General features: G+C 39.8%; 1 protein-coding gene across 3 annotated transcripts; it reads left to right on the top strand.

Annotated features, from left to right (window-relative positions):
• Positions 1–5,841: 5,841 nt before the first annotated feature.
• Positions 5,842–17,143, top strand: PLA2G12A (phospholipase A2 group XIIA). Of its 3 annotated transcripts, none has more exons than XM_034442272.3 (5): positions 5,842–6,032; positions 10,602–11,027; positions 12,461–12,537; positions 14,463–14,628; positions 16,006–17,143. In XM_034442272.3, the coding sequence occupies exons 2-5, from the start codon at positions 10,766–10,768 to the stop codon at positions 16,122–16,124; spliced, it is 624 nt and encodes a 207-aa protein (XP_034298163.1). In that variant the 5' UTR covers positions 5,842–6,032; positions 10,602–10,765; the 3' UTR covers positions 16,125–17,143. The 3 variants fall into 3 exon arrangements, with proteins under 3 accessions (XP_034298163.1, XP_034298161.1, XP_034298162.1); XM_034442270.3 differs by having other exon boundaries at positions 10,338–11,027; XM_034442271.3 differs by having other exon boundaries at positions 5,842–6,248; positions 10,338–11,027.
• Positions 17,144–21,716: the final 4,573 nt, after the last annotated feature.

The raw sequence follows: 21,716 nt of genomic DNA, 5'->3' as shown, positions 1-21,716 counted from the left end.
TCTCTTTCTCTCTCATTCCCTCTCTTTCTCTCCCCCCTCTCTCTTTCTCTGTCCCCCCTCTCCCATTCTTTCTCATTCTCTCTTTCATTCTCTCTCTCATTCTCTATGTGCCTCTTTCTTTCTCTCTCTCTCACACACACATTCTCTCTCATTCTGATTCTCTCTCTGATTCTCTGATTCTCTTTCCCTCATCTCATGGGCCAGCCAGTGTGTTGGAGCTGAGAGGAAGTCAAGTGTCTCCCTGAGAGACTGAGGTGCGCGGAGCACCAAAAAGGGCCAGAAGAAATGGCTGCGAGATCCAGCAAGAGATGAAGCTTCGCTCCCGCGCCATCCCCCCTCCCTTTCCCTTGCCAGGTGAGGAGTGACTGGGAAGGGAGGGCGAGGGGCGGGGACAGCCACTGGTGGGTTCAGCCGACAGGAAGCTACAGCAGGGGGAAGAAACACACCAATTCTTGTGTGCCTCCCAGAGTCCTTTTTTAGTGAGATGGGTGGAGATACAAATTTGATTAATAAATAAAGGCAATAAATGTTAAGAGGAGAAGTCAGATACAGTATCTGTCTTAATATATATGATTACATACCTAAATAGAATGCTATCGTTATTGGTTTCATATTTCAAGTAAAAAAAAATACCCCTATGCCTTGAGAATGATACCTGTTTTATCCAAACTGAGTGAAATTTAATATTCATTTGACTTCTGTGGAGTGTAAAATACAGAACATGGTGTTCATAACCCAGTGGCTTGAAATTTTCCTGTCTCCAGCACCAGTGGTAGTATTCAGCCGGTTCTATCCAGTTCGGGCGAACTGGTAGCAACCGCAGTGGGAGGCTCCGCCGGACATCATCATGTCCCTTTTTTGACATTCTGCGCATGCGCAGAAGGCCGTGCGCATGCTCGGAGGTGACTTGTGTGAGCTTCCATTTGCGAACCGGTAGTAAAGGTAAGTGAATACCACCCCTACCCCAGCACATTTCTGAAATGTTTCCTTGGTCACTAGGAAGTACTTAAAACACTTGGCAAAACTTTTGCAGAACATTTTGATATAAAAATTCAGAAGTGTCTTTTCAGCTTTATTAATGTGCCATGTAAACTTAATGTGTATCCTATATCATATGTTTGTGGTTGTATTTAAAATCATTAGCAGTGATCTTTAGTAGATAAATAATCATTCAGGGAAACTTTCCTGACACACAATTTAAAAATTTCTAGCTTGGCACATGCTGCTATTTTTCAGGTGTCTTCAAAATCCCCTCTGATTAACTTGGGAATCTGTAGTTGCATATTAATTATAACTCTACTAACATGAAAATGTTTGCAGTGTGCTTTTGATACAGTTCATAGAGATAAAATAGATCCATAGCAAAAGCATTTTAATATGGGCATTCTTTTTTATAGATTAAATAAGGACATTTGAGAAAAGACATTTTAATGGTTTTAACAAGCATTAAAAAAAAAAAATCCAGATTTTTAAATTGCCGTAGAATCTGAACAGCATTTTGGCTTTCCACCAACTTTCCTTGTAACATGACTCAAAGCCAGGAATTTATATGGATTATCTTGATGTAGGTCCAAAGTACAGTACAAATAATCTGTGAAGCACAAGTTAAAAGAAAAAGAGGAAAAGAAGAGTAAGGGAAACGTTCTTTAACTTGTTTTAAAAAGTAGAGTAATTTAAAGAGGAAATAATTTCAACTGAGATAATCTAGAAGGAGTGAACTTGCAATTCTATGTTCAAATCTGTGATGTTTTATTTTTATTATTTATGAGGCTTCTTACATGTATTTAAAAAATGCATTGCTTTTATCATAAAGACTTCATCAGGCAATATATAGGAATGAACTATGAGACCAATATGAAATGGGCATAAAGTAGAACATGGATATATTTTATGGAAGCTGTTACAGTTTAGGCAATGAACTTATATTTCATTATGCAGGTGTTCTGCATAGCATTCACAACATTCAACAAAATCATCAATAGTTTACAGGCAGATTAAACTTTAATCCATGGAAGTAACCCTTCCTGTCTTAGACTTACAACATGGGTAGTAGTCTTAATACTCAATTTACAAAATATATTGAAAATTAAAGTATTTATGTAAGATTGGTGTGGTCAATTAGCTGTGCAACACAAAAGGTACCTTTGATGGACGGGGCACGGAACAAAATGAAATCATAGAAATGGCATACTCTAAAAGTCACAGGCAAGAGCCTGCAAATGAAGTATTTCCATGAAATGCAAAAGAGTTTAAATGTGTGTCATTTAAATGTGCAAACTACAATTTGTCAAGCTCAGGTTGGATTTGCCAAACATGATGAGTTAATATATGGTTCTCTTATTAATGGTTTAGCATGTTGGGTTAATGAAGCCTGTTAGACTAATTTATTAGTGTATTGTGCAAATGTAGGCAGTTCAGTTAATTTGATTGAATGGATCTTTAAGCAAACAGCTTCATAATTGCACTTCTTAGTGAACCTCAGTTTTCACTGATGCTATTTATTATCTGATGAGTACAATAGAAAATTAACTGTAAATATGTAAATTAATCAGAGCCAAATAGGTTTAGTGTTAAAACCTATTTTAGATGAGACTAGACTAGAAACTGGGAGATTATGAGTTGTAGATCTGCCTTAGGCACAAAGCCAGATGTGTGACCTTAAGTCAGTCACTTTCTTATAAACTTTATACTTATAAAGCAGGGGTGTCAAACTCAAGGCCCACGGGCTGGATCCAGCTTGCGGGGTGCTTAGATCTGGCCCACGGCTGCCCTGGAAACAGCAAAGGACTAGGCTGCGATGCCTCTGCCAACGAAAACAGGCTCCCAATCTCCGTTTTTGGCGGGGACGGCCTCCTGCAACCCTCTGCCAGAGAAAACAGCTTGGGAGGGCTGCATGCGGCTCCATTTTCATTGGCAAAGGGTTGCAGGAAGCCGTCCCAGCCAAAAACAGAGATTGGGAGCCTGATTTTGCTGGCAGAACACTCGGGCAGCCACAGGCGCCCCTGTCACAAGTGACATTGAGCTGGCCATGACTACCCTGGCCACACCCACCCCTGCCCTCCGAGGTCAAACTCAACCCTGATGCGGCCCTCAATGAAATTGAGTTTGATACCCTGTTATAAAGCCTAGGAAGGAGGCAATGGCAAACCACTTCTGAAATCTTGCCAAGAAAACTACAGGGATTTGCTCAGATTCAGTGCAGACTTGAAGGCACCAAAATACTTACAAAGTTACTTATATGTTACCTATAATAAAGGTGGGATAAAAATCTAATAAAACAAATACTATGCAGATATTAACAAATGTTATGGACATAATTATAAATACTATTATATATTCTAAAATTAAAAATACTGTAGCAAAAACTTAAGCTATTTATTACAACAGATATTTCCAAGTGAATGACTCTTGACACTATCAGTCAGAAGATGTTAGACATATATTCCAATTATCTTTCCTTAATTTTTTTTCTATTATTAGTTTTGTTTCAAAGGAGAAAATAGGTAATAAAGTAAAAATTAACTCCATATTGGCCCTACCCATGCAGCACTTGAGGCAAAGTTCAATAAATATCTCAATTATAAGCAGCCATTCTAATTATGGGGAACTATAATTAATATAATTAATATAAAGGGAAATTACACGAAGCACGTGCATGAAGCGAACTGGTGGTAACACCGGTTGAAACCGACCACTGAATGTAATGCTTGAAAAATGGGAGAATGTGTGGAAGAAAGGTTTAAAATTTACATTAAATTATAACTTAAAAGAAAACTTCTATAAGATTATGTATCATTGGTATTTAACTCTAGACAAGTTGTCAAGAATGTATAAAGGCATTTCAAATGAATGTTGGAGATGTAAAAAGGGACTTTTTATCATTTATAGTGGATGTGTGATAAAGCAAAGAAACATTGGAGACTTTAATACAAAAAATTCTTAAAGTGAATATAAACAGAAAACCAGATACTTTCCTTTTGGGTTGCATGGAAAAATACTTGGGAAAACAAATGGAACTTTGATGTTATACATGTTGATGGCAACAAGACTACTCTACGCAGAAAAATGGAAGGTCACCTCGATCCCTATACTGGATTGCAAAAATTGGTGGAGTTAGTAGAGATGGCTAAATTGACTGCTTTTTTAAAAAAGTTTTTTATTTTTATTTCTCATAAACACATTTATATGTACAGTCATTTATCCATCATTTTTCATTCACCTTATCTTTTAACTTTCATTTTTCATTTTTCGGGGCTGCTCTTTTAGCATTTACCTTTACTCCAACCTTTCTTCTCCTCCTCCCCTTCTCTTCCTTCCTCTTTCTCCTTCTACTTTCTTCTTTCTTCCTCTCCTTCTCTTTCCTACTTCCCCTTCCCTTCCCCCACTCCTCTCTTCTTTCCCTCCTTCTAACCTTCTCTTCTACTCCTTTTTCCCCTCCCTTTTCTTCCTCTCCTTTTCCCTTTCTTCTCTTCTCCTCTCCTCTCCCTTCCTCTCTCTCTACTCCTTCTCCTCTCTCTTGTTGTTTCCCTTTTCAGTTCAATCTAAAATGGTATTCGACCAGCCCCGATTTTCTAATTATCTTTATTCTCATTTCAATTTCTTATTCAATTAATATTTATTTTTATTTCATCATTTGTGTACAAGGGGAAAAAAGTAAAATTGACTGCTTTGATCAAAGAAAAAAATACAAATACTTTTATTTCTACTTAGAAACTGCTTCTAGACTTTGTGCTTGAGATAGAAAAAAATGAAATTTTGATTTTGGATTTTACTGATTAGATATATTTGTTGTTATAGAAATGACTAGTGTAAATTACTATGTAAAAGTAAAAAATTGAGGTTTGATGTGAATGCCTTATTTTACTGCACCAAAGGGAGTCCGAAGTCAATGCCTTTTCTTTCTTTTCCCCCTTTTCTTCCCCCTTTCTCTTCCCCATTTTTCCTATTATTTACTTTGCTGCATTTTCTTTCTGATAAGATTAAGTGAATGGTCTTCAAAATTTAATATTGAAAGAAAAAATTAAAATTGAATCTGCTATGTAGTGGAAACTTCGTAGGTAAAAATTAGCAGGATTTTCAGAGTGGGAAAAGGAAGCACACAAGTTGTAAAAACACCTGAGAGAGGAAATGTCTAGCCAGGGAAAGGTAACTGAATGGGATAACAGGAAAGGCAAACTGAACTGAAAAACAGGAAAGAAGAACCTATTGTTCTAAGGAGCCATAAAATATCCCCAGAACTGAAAACTGAGCATTCTTGATTAATATTAACTGACATACAGTGCATAAATTACCTCCTAATTTTAATATACAAGGCTTTCACTGTGTCTTGGCTCGTTATTGGTCAGGCGAGTTTGCCTCTGGTCACGAAGGAAAGTAGCCAGAGCACAACCTGCTTACATTATAAACTAATTAAATTGTTATATATGTGTAAAAAGTCCTTTCACAGTCCGTATTAGCTCAGTACGCCTAATACAGGAAGCCAGGGTCAAGATCACAGAAATGGGGCGCAAATCCTGAATGGATTTGTGGATCAATCCTTCACTTTTGTCGGCTTTAAAACAACAAGGAGCTATTTATGGAAAGCCTGCTCGCTCTTTGGGGACCCAGAGTTGGTGTCCTCAATCAGACGGATACTTTTCTCCCTTCAGGCTATCCCAGCCTCTTTTGCTTCTTTATTATAGGAAACGGCAAGGCGTGTTTATTACTCTCCGCAGACTTTCGGCCTCCCTGCGCTTCTCCCACTCCTCCGAGGCCAAAGCAGAGGACTGAGACAAGCGCTCAGCCCGCCCAGTCTTGATAAGAGCAAGCAGGGAGAGTTGAGGAGAGGAGGAGGCGCTCCTTTCGCAGGGGAGGAGAAGAGGGCGGGCGGCGGGGGGGGGAGGGGATGGTTGTCTTCCTTCTCTAGACAACTGGAGGAGGGGAGGGAGGACTAGTACCAACAGCCCCGGGAGGGACTGTCTGAAGGCAGCGTGGGAGCCGAAGCCCAACCATGGCGAACGCCAATAGACAGAAAAATGACACCAAGTCCTCAGGTAGGCGCAGAAATGGGAGTTTGAACCTAAGGGACTCACTGGACGCTTCGGGGGCAGGAAGGCTCATCTACGGCTTGAACCTTGGTAGAGTTTTAGGGGCCACTCTCGCTCCGGCTGCGCCAGTAAAGGCAAGGCTGGACGGAGGCGACAGACGGATTCTCCCAGACACGCGTGGGTGGATGCCTTCGGTGGGGAGACGGAGCCCGTCCCAACAAGGTATCTGAGTACGTGGCTTTTCTTTCAGGGAGGCAGTCAGGGCAGGGAAGGTTTGTGTTCACACAGCACGCTTAACCCGGTGACTGAACCGCTCCGTGGCACTAAGTCCTTGAAACCTTGGCGGTCTGAGCTGGTTGACTTGGGTTTGCTGAGTGTGCCACGGAACCCCCGAACCGAAATGGAAAGGAATGGAAGTGCAGGTCGGGGTAATGGCAGCTGCTAGGTCTTTCTTCCAACTTGGTGGAAGGGCTTGTGCGAAGACAACCAGTCAGCCACGGAGTAAGTGCTTCAGGACAGATCGGGATGAAGGGAGCCTTTGTTTCAGAGCGCCTCCTCTAGCCGGTGAAGGCTTCTGTACAGTGAAATGCAGGGAGAAAGTCGGAAAGACAACCCAGCCCTTGGGAGCCGCCATGCTCCTGTAGGAAGTTAGCACCCACCCCTTTCCTATCTTTGCTTGGAATAAAGAGTCCAGCTTTGTGATTTCAAGTGCAGCCGCGACAGCTGTTTGCTTCTGCTCTTCGGCTTCTGCTCGTTAAAGGTCTGCAGTTCCTCCTGGTTTGCTGTCCGCACGGCCGCGGCTGCTTTTTTGGCAGGCCGCCTTCCTTTGTCCTCGCTCCTCTTTCTGCCTTTCCTTTCTTTTGCCTTATTAACTTACTCCGAGCGTGTCTGCCACGTCGCAGTGTTTACTAATCGACCGTACAGTAGTTGCATGACTTGTACTATAACTTGTCGCTCCGGAGAACAGGCAGCAGAGTGTTTGATAATGGAGGCTTGGTCGGAAGAGATCCTCCTAGTAATTGCCCCACCCCCATTTTAAATCAGAAATTAAATGCTATAATTTGATTGCACAGCCAACTCAATCATCTCAATAATAAGAGGAAGCAATTGCCTTTTTTAAACAGGAGCAGATCAACTGTTGGCACTAGAAAAGCATTCATTCATTACCCCATATAGACAATACCACTTGTCTAACAAGTGCAAAATTTATAGTTCTATTTCTGTACATTGTTCAAGCAGAATATTGGTCTAGATCACGCATGTCCAACCTGTGGCCCATCATTGGCCCCGGACAACTAGTAATGCAGCCCCACAGTTGTATATGAAATTTATATACATTAATGATATATTTTATACGCTGCAAGGTGATTCCTTTTCTCTTAGTGCGGCCCAGGCAAACCAAAAGTTTGGACCGCCGTGCTCTAGAATTATGAAATGGGTGGATATTCTACCATTATTTAAAGTCTAGATTGTGGTACAGTATCCACCCATTTCATAATATAAAACACATTGAGTGTTATCAGGGCACCTTGAAACTTTATCTCTCCCTCTCTCTGTAAAACTCAGACAGCTCTGAGTCCAATTTCTTTACTCTGCAATTCTAATTCATCCTGCTGTAACACAGTTCTCTTTCCCTGGGAATAGGAACTGATATTTCCAAAACACTACGTAGAAAACGCAAATACACCTCTCTTTCCTATCTGCTAAAAGGGAGCAAATTCCTCTAGAGTCAAGTGACAGAAAAAATATTAAGTATATTAAGATGGCCTCTTTGATATTTTTTCTGTCACTTGACAGAAAAAATATTTTAAGAGGCCATCTTAATGTACTTATTGATTAGTACTCATATCCACTTTCCGACGCCCGAGATAAAGTGACTAGCAAGGTCACCCTTCTAGTCCCACCTCAGGCACAAAGCCATCTTGGGGATGCTGGGCTAGTCATCCCTAGGAACCAGGCAGTGACAAATCACTTCAGGAAAACCTTGTCAAGAAAACTTCAAGGACTTTTCTGGGCAGTTTCAGAAGATTTGATATAATTGAATGAGGAAAAAAGTAAAAGACAGTAATAGAGGAAGGGATGGAAGAGGGGGGAAAATAGCTTGCTGGAATCAGTTACTTTTGAACTGTTTTTGGAATTAGAACACCCAGAAATTCTAATCAACATGGCCAGAAATTAGCTAATTACATTGACCTATACAAGCCAGGTGATCTCAGCCCACATGAATGTTTATGGATCAGTGTATCAGGTGACCCCATGAGATTCAATGGGTTGGGCCAACTGTGAAAAAGAATTGCCTTTTAAAAATTAGCACGCTAAGGAAAATGCAAATGAAAAGGAATAAAGCTTTTTTAAAATGGGTTTAAAAAACCCCACCCTTCTCCAAAGTCCCCTCCACTCTATTGTACAGTGCCTCCTTTATCCACCAAAGGAGGAAAAAAAGTAGAGGGAATTATTGACATTATGAAATGCTCCCTGAAGTGGAGATTGTAGGAGTTCCTTCTTAATCTATGGTAGCAAAAAAAAAAAAAAAAAAAGTTTGCAGCACATTTCCGATTAGTAAATTGTATTAAAATGCTGTCTAAGCTTTTTGTGAGCCACGCCTCACACTTCATCAACATATCATTCTGATGCAATTTGTCAGTCGGGAAAGATGCTACAGACTAATATTTTGCCCTCAAGTGAAGGAGTGCTATCCACAAAGTTTCACTGAACAGAAGAAAACAACAGAAGGGACTTTGGAGGTCTAGTCCAAACCCCTGCTCAGGCAGAAAACCCTATACCACTAATGGCTAACCTTTTTGCCATCACGTCCCAAAAGCGGGGGGAAGGGGGAGTGCAGGGGGGGTGGCGTGCACATGCCCACACCCATAATTTAATGCGGCCCATCCCCCGCACATGTGCACGCAACTCCCCCATGCATGCACGCACGCATGACCCCCCCAAACTTCCCCCCGCTTTTGGCACGCGATGGCATGGTGGGACCAATAGGCCTGTTTTTTGCCCTCCCCAGGCTTCAGAGGCTTTCTTGGAGCCTGGGGAGGGCGAAAATGGCCTTCCCCAACCCCCTGGAGGCCCTCCGGAGGCCAGAAATGGCCCATTTCCCGACTTTCAGTGGGCCTGGAAGGCCCAAAAATCATCTGGCTGGTGCATGCATGCGCACTGGAGCTGAGCTAGGGCAACACTCGCATGCCCACAGATATGACTCCGCGTGCCACCTGTGGCACGTGTGCCATAGGTTCGCCATCGCGGCCCTATACCATTTCAGACAAGTGTCTGTCCAATCTCTTCTTAAAAACTTCCAGTATTGGAGCATTCACAACTTTTGGAGGCAAGTAGTTCCACTAATTAATTGCTCTAACTGTCAGGAAATTTCTCCTTACTTCTAGGTTGCTTCTCTCCTTGATTAGTTCCCATCCATTGCTTGCATTGAATCCATTGGGGACAATGGGTCTTCACGCAAGGGATAACCTGGCAGGCTTTGTACTGTTTGAGGTTACAATAATATAATAAGCTGTCAGTTTAGATTGTAAATCACATTTAGAAAGCTTTGAATGCCAAAGAAAACTGGATCGGTCTCTTTAAGTGAAGGATCAGATGAAAGAATATATGTACAATGAGGCCCTGGGGATCCAAGGAAGGGTCCTATGTTGACATAGGACCTAGGTATGGGTATAATGGACATGAGAGTGAGGAGTACGAATTCTGAAAACCATTTATTCTTGTCTTCATTTCTTTGCCTTAAAAACATACAATTAAACAGCTTTAATTCCTTTTGCTTTTCTGCTGTAATAGGGGATTTGCAATACAGGTTTGCTAACAGTTGCCAATACTTGATAGTATTGTGAGGGGCCTGCGGTAGGAAGAGGGGGGCCACAGGGTCCATGAAGTGAGGCAGAAGTAAACAACTTGCCTGTCAGAAACCACTTAGCCAGGATGCTAGATTAGCTTGCTTACAAGAAACCCCAAAACTGTATAGCTAGAACAGGAAACAAGCTGTGCAAGATACCCGTGACCTGAGGTAGGCAACAGGCGGTGCAACATTTAGCTATTTTGCATAGCAAGCGTAAAAGTTGGGGGGGGGGCTGTAATCCAGGTAACCAATCAGTATTGTATGTTATGCATGCATTATTAGGGGGAGGGCAAAGGGGTGTATGTAATTCCCTTTTGATATAAAAATTGCTGTAGAAACTGTAATCAGGGTCTCAGCAGCTTTTCAAAGCCAGGGTCCTTATATTTTGGTACCAAAAATAAAAATATATTCTTGTTTCACATCTTGTGTTTTGGCAATCAATTGGCTTCGACACCAAGCTAAGGCCCAGCTTTGAGGACAAGATAAAGCCATTGAAGGAAATCTGTGCTAAACCACTTCTCGGAGCACCCGCTCAGCCAGACTCTGTGCCACAACTTCTTCCTTCGCTTTCCAAAAGATTGGCAACGCCCTCCCCTCATTTTCCCACCTTCCGCCCAGACGTTCGTGAGGTTGGGGAGGGGCGACTTGACTGTGTTGCGGAAGCAGGTACTGAAAGCTTTTTTGTGGCATCGTGGATGTTTTCCGGCCTCTGCTGACTACAGGTGCAAGGATTCCAAGAGACCGCTACCCGCGTGGGCGAGGAAAAGCTACTGGGGCGCCCTGCCCGTAATGAGCTGCCCATTAGCATTGGGAGAGATCCAGCCTTCGCGTTTCCTGGAACTTTTAGAACGCTGCTGTGCCCAGAGTTCCAGAACCCACGGCTTTCATGCGTGGGAGTTCTAGAACTCCGCCCCGGGGACGTTCGGAGATGCCGGTAAGGCGAGCGGTCTTGTTGCCGCTGCTCATGACCGGGGCCTTACTCGCCGTGCTGCTAGAGCCAAGCCGGTGCCAGGAACCTGCAACTCCGGATTGGAAGATGACATTGAAGACTATCAGAAACGGCGTTCATAAGATCGATACTTACATAAATGCTGCTCTGGATCTCCTGGGAGGAGAAGATGGACTCTGTCATTATAAATGCAGTGATGGTAATAATCCTACTATATTAGAAGAAATGTATGTATGTTTGACTATTGGTTATAAAGCCAAAAATGTTTAATGAATTTAATTTTTTTTCTATTCAAAGCTATGTTAAGAGAATGTCATAAAAATAAATAACAATGAAACATTGTTTTTGCTAAAGTCAGGAAAATCTGAGATTCCCAGCCAGCTTCATAACAGGAAAAAATGGGTTATAAATACAATATAATTATCCAAATCAGACAATGTCTTTAGGTTGCGGATGACAGATGTAAACATTAATGATGACAAACTGGAGATTGAACAGCATACTCCTATATTTGACTATTGCAGAAATAGTCATACTAAATTTAGTGGAACTTAAGCCCAGGTAAATGGTTATAGGATTGAAGTCTCCTATTTGTACTTTCAAGGGATGCCTAAAATATTTGTTTAAAATACTAGCAATATTATTTTGGCTCCTTACTGCATACAATATACCTATTGTTAAAGCTTATCATGATCTTAAGCATATTCAGTTCATGTTATTTTGTGAAAACGCCAAGGATTATATTGCAGAAGAGATTATATAACCATCAATTCTGCTAAACAGATTAGAAAATTTGGAAATGGATGTGAAACATAATCCCTTCTTCTTTCAACAGTTCTTTAAAAGGTTAGGTTAACCCATTGAAACCCAGTTTTCATGTATTTGTTGCTTTAATTCTTTGAATTTACTATGGTTTCACAGCCTTAATCTTATGCCCATATCATTAGGGGAGGCTTGGCAAGTGGTTAGAGATAAACCTCTAGATAGTAAGGCTAAAGTAAATTAATGGAACTTTATTATTAACATGCCCAAACTGAATAGCTATATTAAAAAAAAAACCGTGACTAGCATTTTAATTTCATAATGGGTATCCAGTACAGCACTTCAAACAATTAACAGAAGATATCTCCAAAGGAAATAGTGATTCATTTGGTCACAATTTGAGAATTGCTTTGCAGTTTTATATTCATTCATTTGGTAAGTTCATTCAATTGAAGGGGCATGATTTCTGAATAGACGTGTATAGTACTGTGAGATTAAGTTGTTTAGCGTATCATTTTTGTATACCGTAATTAAAATAAGACTATTATCTTGTTAAATTGAGAGGATAGATGGAAAAGTGGTATGGATATGGAATTAGGGACTTTGGTTCAAATCCAGACTCAGTGGAATTCAGGGAATGACCTGGTAGCTGCATTTCATCTCATCCCAAGTACTTCACCAGGAAATGTTTGGAGGAGAAAATGCTATGTATAGTACTTTAAGTACCTGAAAATTGTGATGTATAACTAATGAATAAATGGTCATATATCTATAACAATAGATTAATAATTTATTAGCTTTGTCTTGAGTGAGTCTGGAAAAATCAGAAGCATTTTACATATTCTAATCTAAGCACTTAATGTTTCACAGGATACAAACCTTTACCTCGCTATGACTATAAGCCTTTACCACCAAATGGATGTGGTTCTCCACTCTTTGGAGTTCATGTAAGTTGCTAACGGATGTGCAGAATACTACATGATCCTTTCACCCATGGGGGGAATTGGTCCAAACAGACATTTTGCGCCTGTGCACAGAACAAAATGAATTTGGTTTTTTTCTAGGTAGAAGTAGCAGTTGGGGGTACAGAAAAAGTCAAAGGTACTAGCAGTAGCAATAGCATTTAGACTTATATACCGCTTTTCAGTGCTTTACAGCCCTCTCTAAGCGGTTTACAGAGTTAGCATATTGCCCCCAACAATCTGGGTCCTCATTTTACCCACCTCAGAAGGATGGAAGGCTGAGTCAATCTTGAGCCTGGCGAGATTTGAATTTCAAAATTGCAGGCAGTTGGCAATAAACAGAAGTAGCCTGCAGTACTGCACTCTAAACACTGCACCACCATGGCTCACTAGCACCTGAAGTGAGGGAGGGAAGACAATGGGAAGATTTGGGGTGGCTGAAGAAATGGGATATGCCATTCTGGGACTTCAGCAATGGCAGAGCGGGAGGGAAGCAATTGGGAAGACGGAGAATGTATGAACGATGAGATGGGCTGTTATGTGGAGAACGGGAGAGAAGGGCAAAAGTGTAGCAGCCTTGTTCTACACATCCTATTCAGTTTTATTTCACTCAGGCCCAGATAATCAAAGCTTCCTGAGTTTTGGTTCTTCTGAACTGTGTCTTACCCAGAGTGGTTCAGCAGAATATGCGGAATATATATATATGTATATATTTCCACGTTTAATTTTGTGCTAGAGTCTAATTAAAGAGTGGCTCCTGAATATATGTTTTGAAGAAAGTGGCAGTGCTAAAACAATGTATATCTGAGTTAAATTTCAATAGCTGTGCTTTTATAGTATTGAATTGAACAGCACATCAAATCATAAATGATGAATCATGTTATCACCAATATTTCTTGATGTCCTGTGAAAATATTATTTATCTACCATGGCATATTAAATTTCTTTTAAGTTCTGAATTAAAGTAAGCTCTTACCTACTTTTGATAATAGACAGTTGTAGCACCAGAGAATAACTTATAGGGATAACAGGTAAATCAATGAGGTATAATATAGTAAATCAATGTAATTCTGTTACAGTACAATTTATGGAGGCTCATTCAGTGAAAGTTTAAAGGGCCAATTTGAGGTGGGGTGGGTTTTACTCTTGAGTGCCCTTTGCACTAGACAACATTATGCAAACTATTTCATAACGCATAATTTGCATTCTATCACTTTCATAATGACTTTGCATCATTTGCCTTATGGCATCTTTACACAAATGATATAAATTCAATTAGAATTTTGAACTTTGTGTATGAAATCCATTGCTAAATCAGACTTTCATTGTTCTGTGGTATAGTTGCTCTGATAAATCTATTTTCACCCAACTTTGATGGTTTTTAAGATTTTCACTTATTCACTTGGTTTTGTTACTAATTTTTTTTATGGGCCTCACAGTATGATTTTCCCGACCAGCTGGGAAATCTATTATCAATATTTGGTATCAGATTGCAAAGTATCAATAATATAATTTCCTGCTGATGGAAGAGACCAAAGAAATTGAGAGTGGAAAGGTTTAAATCAAGTTAGTGCATTTTAACCTTTTCCTATCTCTTCAAATCAGCACAAAAGCCTGAAAAACCTACCAGTTGTTTGACATCATTGCACTATTGTCACTTCCTTGTAGTTCCAACTTTTAAAAAGTACAGTTAAAAAGTGCCCTCCCCTGCTCCTCATCATATTGCCCTTTTAAGACATAATGTATTTATTGTTTGGAGGAGGTTTTCTTATTCTTTGATCAATGCATTGCAGCATTCCTATCACCTTTCATCCATTCTTGGAGCTCCTTCAGAAGAGATAATTTCTTAATTTTCATGGGCTTGAAGCATTTAACTCTCAAGATGCTAACCATTGGAACTTGTTTTTCAGTTTGACATTGGCATTCCTTCAATGACAAAATGCTGCAATCAACATGACAGATGTTATGACACCTGTGGTAGCAGAAAACATGATTGTGATGAGCAGTTTCAATATTGCCTTTCAAAGATCTGCAGAGATGTGCAGAAGACATTAGGAATACCTGAGTCTGTGCAAGGTGAGCTACTCTTGAGAAACGTGGTGTGACAGAGATTATATAATCTGAGCCCAACTAACCAGAAATTTAAACCAGAAGATCAGGTTAACATGATTGCATTATCTACAACTTGGTTTTTCTACATGTTCAAATGGATAGGTATGTACTTTTGTTAGTTATTTAAAGGAAATAATATTTAAATAAAGTATATAGCAGAATCACCCATTAGATTTTACTTAAAACTCTTCAGATTAAACCATCCATTTAGTTTTCAGGATTAAATTAAATTACTTGTAGGCTAAACTAATTGTTTCTCCATCTAATTTTTTTTCTCTTTACTTCCTTTAAATGTGGATTTAAAACATGTTCTGAAAGCAAGAGGATGGGGAGAGAATAAAATGTCCAAATTTTGCTAGCTAAAAGAACTTTCTTTGTAAACATATTTGTGATAATTTATTGATATTGTAGGGATGCGGTGGCTCAATGGCTAAGACACTGAGCTTGTCAATCGAAAGGTCGGCAGTTCAGCGGTTTGAATCCCTAGTACCATGTAATGGAGTGAGCTCCCGTTACTTGTCCCAGCTTCTGCCAACCTAGCAGTTTGAAAGCACATTAAAAATGCAAGTAGAAAAATAGGGACCACCTTTGATGGGAAGGTAACAGTGTTCCGTGCGCCTTTGGCATTTAGTCACGCCAGCCAAATGACCATGGAGACGTCTTCAGAGAGCGTTGGCTCTTCGGCTTTGAAACAGAGATGAGCACCGCCCCCTAGAGTCAGGAACGACTAGCACATATGTGCGAGGGGAACCTTTAACTTTGATTTTGTAGGAGTAATTAAATTATACTTAGTTATGCATACAAATATGCATTAATATTATTGTGATTAATATTTAATACTGTTTTGGTTTGTTAATTAATGTAGAAATGTTTCAGATGGGGAAATAAGAAAAATTAGCTATTTGCATCGCTCTTCAGATTGTATGTCTATACTCTTGAATTATTAATTTCCCCTATTTTAGCTGTCTAGATGAAGTCTACCAAGAAAGCAGTAATGGGAGATGATACTGCATTTTTTTACATTAAAGTAATATAGAAGACATTGCACATTATTTAGCTGCTTCAAAATAATTCCCAAAGTTATAACAATAAAATAATAAGATATACAATATATGACTAGCAAGCTTCTTGTAAACACGGCCAGTTCTAATTCTAAATCTTTGTAGGTTAATTTCTGCAACTTCAGATTGGGTAAAGAACATAATGTTAATTGTGATTTGAATCATCCATTGCCCAAATCTATGATTGTACTATGCCTATGCTTTATTTATCTTTTCTCCTCAAACAGGTAATGACAGCTTTTCTTTATTGTACCATTAAAGATATTTCCCTATCTTGCAGCTTGTGAATCTACAGTACAACTAGTGTTCGATGCAGTCATACATCTCGGATGCAAGCCATATCTTGACAGTCAGAGAGCTGCATGTGTATGCCAGTATGAAGTCAACAGAGACCTGTAACAAGACTTTTCTGACGTGATAGAGCCCTTTATTGTTACAAAGCTGTCCTAAGGATACAGTGAGCATGCAGATGGATATCTACTCACCAGAAGACATTAATGTGTAGTTTTTATGTAGCACTTCTTTCATCAGTATGCATTCTTAAACTATAAGGATCTTAAACTATTTCATCTCTTTTAGAGATGAAAAGGATATTTTGGCAACTGCCTTAAGTAGATAGGATTGTCAATGAATGCTGCTCTAAACTGAAGGAAATGAATCCTAAAATCCATGGGATAAAGTAAAAAAAAAAAAAAAGGTCAATCCTTGGGGTCACAATGAATCAATATCTCTTTTGGTTGATTTTTCTTATAGAAGAAAAGTAAAGGCAAAAAGGCAAAAACCAAATATTTGAAAGACTTTAAAAATATGACTGACAACATTCAGTTATTTGTACACTGACATTGTGTGATGTATGTAATATTTTTCCCTACCACAAAAATAGCTGTTTTCCAGTTGTCCAAGGGTATTGTAATTCTGTGAAAACAATATATATTGTTAACTATTTAAAAAATGTCCATTGAAGAGCAATATCCTATCATGAATTGAAAAACTTTGAAAATGTTTGATACAAAGATATTTGTCCTTTATTCTGTATGCTGTTTAAATATTACATCCCTTTTATCCTGGAATATCTCAAAATTTAATTTTAAGACTAATTTATCATTCTTTCTTATGGCTATGAATCGCTTTAACTGTGCAAGGATTCTTTCATGGTTTTCATAATTTCATTTTTTTTTACATCAAAGTTTTATATAGCTCTCATTCCTGACATTTCTATAAATAATCTCTACTGAAGCAAATTCTGCCTCAAGTATAAAAACTATAAAAACTGCTGAATTACTTGATATTACTTGAAAAGTGATCTTTGACGCAATTTCTCCTAGTGCCTTTATTAATGAAATGGACATTTTAAAATGAATAGGTGTGAAATAAAATTACCTGTTTAGAAAGGGAAAAAATTAAACATGCTAAATTGATTATATGTCATGTATTTTTCCATCAACAAAATTTAAGAAAACAACTACTAGAAGAACTTACAGGATTCGCTTGATATGCTTTTATTTTATTATCTTCCACCATTTTGTATTTGTTAGCCTTTGCATCCAGTTTCTTGATAACTACCTAAGATTTTATGAGAGAAGTTTGATAATTCCTTTGTACTGTGCCAGAAATCCAGCCTGCTATTACTTTAACTCATGGGTATTTGTGTACAGTAAGAAAGGATTGGAAGTTGTCCTCCATTGAACAAGTTTGCTTACATTATATATCGTATTACTGCACCAGTAGAGTCATTAAAGCAAGTAACTCAGGATTCTATGAATCTGAAGCTATGGCTTGCTTACGTAAAATAAGTTACACCAGCAAAACAGTATAAGATGGCAGTTTCGGGTGAAATGCTACTGGTTCACACCAATTCGGGTGAACCAGTAGTGATAAAAGCTACCGGTTAGTCCGAACCGGTATTTCCGGTTCGGTATTTCCGGTATTCTAATTATCAGATGTGCCGCGTGATTTATATTTGCTAGAAAGCAGGAAATCCTGCTTTCTAGCGAATCTAAATCGCGCGGCACAGCTGTTTCTGCCCCTTCGCTGTTCTATTTACCTTGTGAAGCTTCCTTTTCCCGCGCAAAGCATGTATTTGGTGCACACTCCACGTGTGCGTGCAGTGAACCGGTGGTAATCTGCAGAGGATTTGACCACTGGACACCATATAATAGTGAATATCTAAAAAGTTGATCTTCAGAGAACATGCTGGCAACTATGAAGTACTTGTCAGGGCTTATCCAGATCACACTTTTTTTTAATTCTTCTCTTTCTTCTTTGTTCTGCTATAATCGGAGCAATAAGATAGTGAAGTAGTGCATATTAAATAGCCTAAGATGTATTTAAAAATAAAAGGGAAAAAACATTCTGACTTGAAATTAATTTGAAAGGCATACTTAATTGAAATATACATTAGCCATTAGGAGATAAGAATAAGGAATACCTTCAGTCCACCATTTTTCTTAGTATTTTTTTCTCTAGTACAGTGAAGGCTAACCTTTTTGCCATTGCGTGCCAAAAGGGGGAGGTTCGTATGCGCACGTGCCCACACCCATAATTCTATGCACCCCGCCCTGCACATGCGTGCAGGAGTCTCTGGAGGCTGGGGACAGCAAAAAAGTCACTTCCTGTCCCACCGGGAGTTGGGAAATGGGCCGTTTCAGGCTTCCGGAGGCCTCTGAGGGAGTAGGAAAGGCTATTTTCGCCCTCCCCAGATGCATAGAGAGGATTTGGAGCCAGGTGAGAAAGAAAAATGGGCCTTCTCCACCCCCACCCCCCACAGGCCCTCTGGAGGCAGGAAACAGCCTGTTTCCCCTACTTCTGTGGGCCCAGAAGACCCAACATCAGCTGGCCGGTGCATGTGCGCCAGAGCTGTGCTGGCGTGACCACTGATATGGCTACATGTGCCACCTGTGGCACTCATGCCATAGGTTCGCCATCACGGCCCTAGTACCATACATGTGTGTTTTTAAATTATATTTACTTATTTGGGAAATATAAAGGCTGCCCTAATCAGTCATGACTCTGGGTGGCTTACAAAATGCATAATGAGGGAATTAAAAAGCAAAGAAACCTTTTGCTAAAACAGAAAGTCCAACAAAAGTGAATAACCACTCAAAAGACTATCTTCACTTTCAACTGGTAATTTGCATATTCAATAGTAATAGTTCAGTGGCTAGTTAAAATATGTGAATGCACTTGAAAGCTATTTGTAGCTTTCTTTGATTATAACAAAAGTAACAAAATGTATAAATAATTATTTTATCACTCAGTTTTAGCCTATTTTTCTCCTTTAGTTTCCTGTGAGATTGGTCAGCCGAGAAGATCCTTAATGGCCAAGATTTCTATCCAAGCAGGAATTGATTCACATTCTTAAATTTTTATTAAACCTAATTTATAAAGTACTTATATTAATCAATACAGAATTTCTGTAGTCCTCAACTTACAACAGTTAATTTAGTGACTGTTCAAAGTTGCAACAACACTGAAAAAAGTGACATGACCGCTTTTCATTCTTATGATCTTTGCAGCATCCCCCCCATGATCATGTGATCAAAATTCAGATGTTTGGCACTTGGTTCCTATTTGCCATTGCTGTTTCCCAGGGTCATGTGATCACCTTTTGCAACCTTTTGACAAGCAAAGTCAATGGGGAAGACAGATTCACTTAACCACCAGGTTACTAATTTATCAACTGCAGTGATTCACTTATCCGCTGTGGCAAGAAAATGGGGCAAAATTCATTTAACAAATGTTTTACTTAACAACAGAAATTTTGGGCTCAATTGTGGTCATATGTCAAGGACTACCTGTATTGTATAAAAACACTCCTGCCCTAAAAAAGCAGCTACATGTCTCATTCATAAAGAAGACCTGGGACTGGGCTTCATAAAATGGGACCATCCTATCTGATGGATCTGTTCCCAGCTACCATCAGCCCATCCCATTAGATCTGGTAGAGAAGGCATACTGTGGGAACATCAGTGAGGAACATAACATTTCGGAGCGGAAGGCAGGAGACTTAGATTTACAACATGGGTAGTAGACTTAATATTTAACTTACAAAATATATTGAAAATTAAAGTATTTATGTAAGATAGGTGTGGTCAATTAGCTGTGCAACACAAAAGTTACCTTTGATGGACGGGGCACGGAACAAAGTGAAATCATAGAAATGGGCATACTCTAAAAGTCACAGGCAAGAGCCTGAAAATGAAGTATTTCCATGAAATGCAAAAGAGTTTAAATACGTGTCATTTAAATGTGCAAACCATGATTTGTCAAGCTCAGGTTGGATTTGCCAAACATGATGAGTTAATATATGGTTCTCCTATTAATGGCTCAGCATGTTGGGTTAATGAAGCCTGTTAGATTAATTTATTAGTGTATTGTGAAAATGTAGGCAGTTCAGTTAATTTGATTGAATGGGATCTTCAGTTTACGCAAACAGCTTCATAATTGCACTTCTTAGTGAACCTCAGTTTTCATTGATGCTATTTATTATCTGATGAGTACAATAGAAAATTAACTGCAAATATGTAAATTAATCAGATTTAGGTTTAGTGTTAAAACCTATTTTAGATGAGACTAGACTAGAAGCTGGGAGACTATAAGTTGTAGACCTGCCTTAGGCACAAAGCCAGATGTGTGACCTTAAGTCAGTCACTTTCTTATAAACTTTATACTTATAAAGCAGGGGTGTCAAACTCAAGGCCCACGGGCTGAATCCGGCCTGCGGGGTGCTTAGATCTGGCCCGCGCGGCCGCCCTGGAAACAGCGAAGGACCAGCCTGCGATGCCTCTGCCAGCGAAAACGGGCTCCCAATCTCCGTTTTTGGCTGGGATGGCCTCCTGCAACCCTCTGCCAGAGAAAGCATAGCTTGGGAGAGCTGCATGTGGCTCCATTTTCACTGGCAGAGGGTTGCAGGAAGCCGTCCCAGCCAAAAATGGAGTTTGGGAGTCCGACTTTGCTGGCAGACCACTCAGGCCGCCACAGGCGCTCCTGTCAGAAGTGGCATTGAGCTGGCCATGACTACCTTGGGCACGGTCTTCAAAATTTAATATTGAAAGAAAAAATTAAAATTGAATCTGCTGTGTAGTGGAAATTTTGTAGGTAAAAATTAGCAGGATTTTCAGAGTGGGAAAAGGAAGCATACAAGCTGTAAAAACAGCTGTGAGAGGAAATGGCTAGCCAGGGAAAGGTAACTGAATGGGATAACAGGAAAGGCAAACTGAACTGAAAAACAGGAAAGAACCACCTATTGTTCTAAGGAGCCATAAATTATCTCCAGAACTGAAAACTGAGCATGCCTAATAGTTGATTAATATTAACTGACATACAGTGCATAAATTATTTTCTAATTTTAACATATAAGGTCTTCGCTGTGTCTTGGCTCGTTATTGGTCAGGCGAGTTTGCCTCTGGTCACGAAGGAAAGTAGCCAGAGCACATTATAAACCAAGGGTCCCCAAACCTGGCAGCTTTAAGACTTGTGGACTTCAACTCCCAGAATTCTCCTGCCAGCATAGCAGGGTGTTGAAGTCCACAAGTCTTAAAGCTGCCAAGTTTGAAGACCTCTGCTTTAAATTAATAAAATTGTTATATATGTGTAAAAAGTCCTTTCACAGTCCGTATTAGCTCAGTACGCCTAATACCGGAAGCCAGGGTCAAGATCACAGAAATGGGGCGCAAATCCTGAATGGATTTGTGGATCAATCCTTTATTTTTGTCAGCTTTAAAACAACAAGGAGCTATTTATGGAAAGCCTGCTCGCTCTTTGGGGACCTTGAGTTGGTCTCCTCTATCAGACTGATACTTTTCTCCCTTCAGGCTATCCCAGCCTCTTTTGCTTCTTTATTATAGGAAACGGCAAGGCGTGTTTATTACAGTTCAACTCTCCGGAGACCTTGGGCCTCCCTGCGCTTCTCCCACTCCTCCGAGGCCAAAGCAGAGGGCTGAGACAAGCGCTCAGCCCGCCCAGTCTTGATAAGAGCAAGCAGGGAGAGTT

Source organism: Pantherophis guttatus, chromosome 8, assembly GCF_059756535.1.
Source record: "Pantherophis guttatus breed Tessera chromosome 8, ASM5975653v1, whole genome shotgun sequence".
Taxonomy (NCBI): Eukaryota; Metazoa; Chordata; class Lepidosauria; order Squamata; family Colubridae; genus Pantherophis; species Pantherophis guttatus.
The sequence above is the reverse complement of the archived record's forward strand: the minus strand, read 5'-3'. Positions and strand labels throughout refer to the sequence as shown.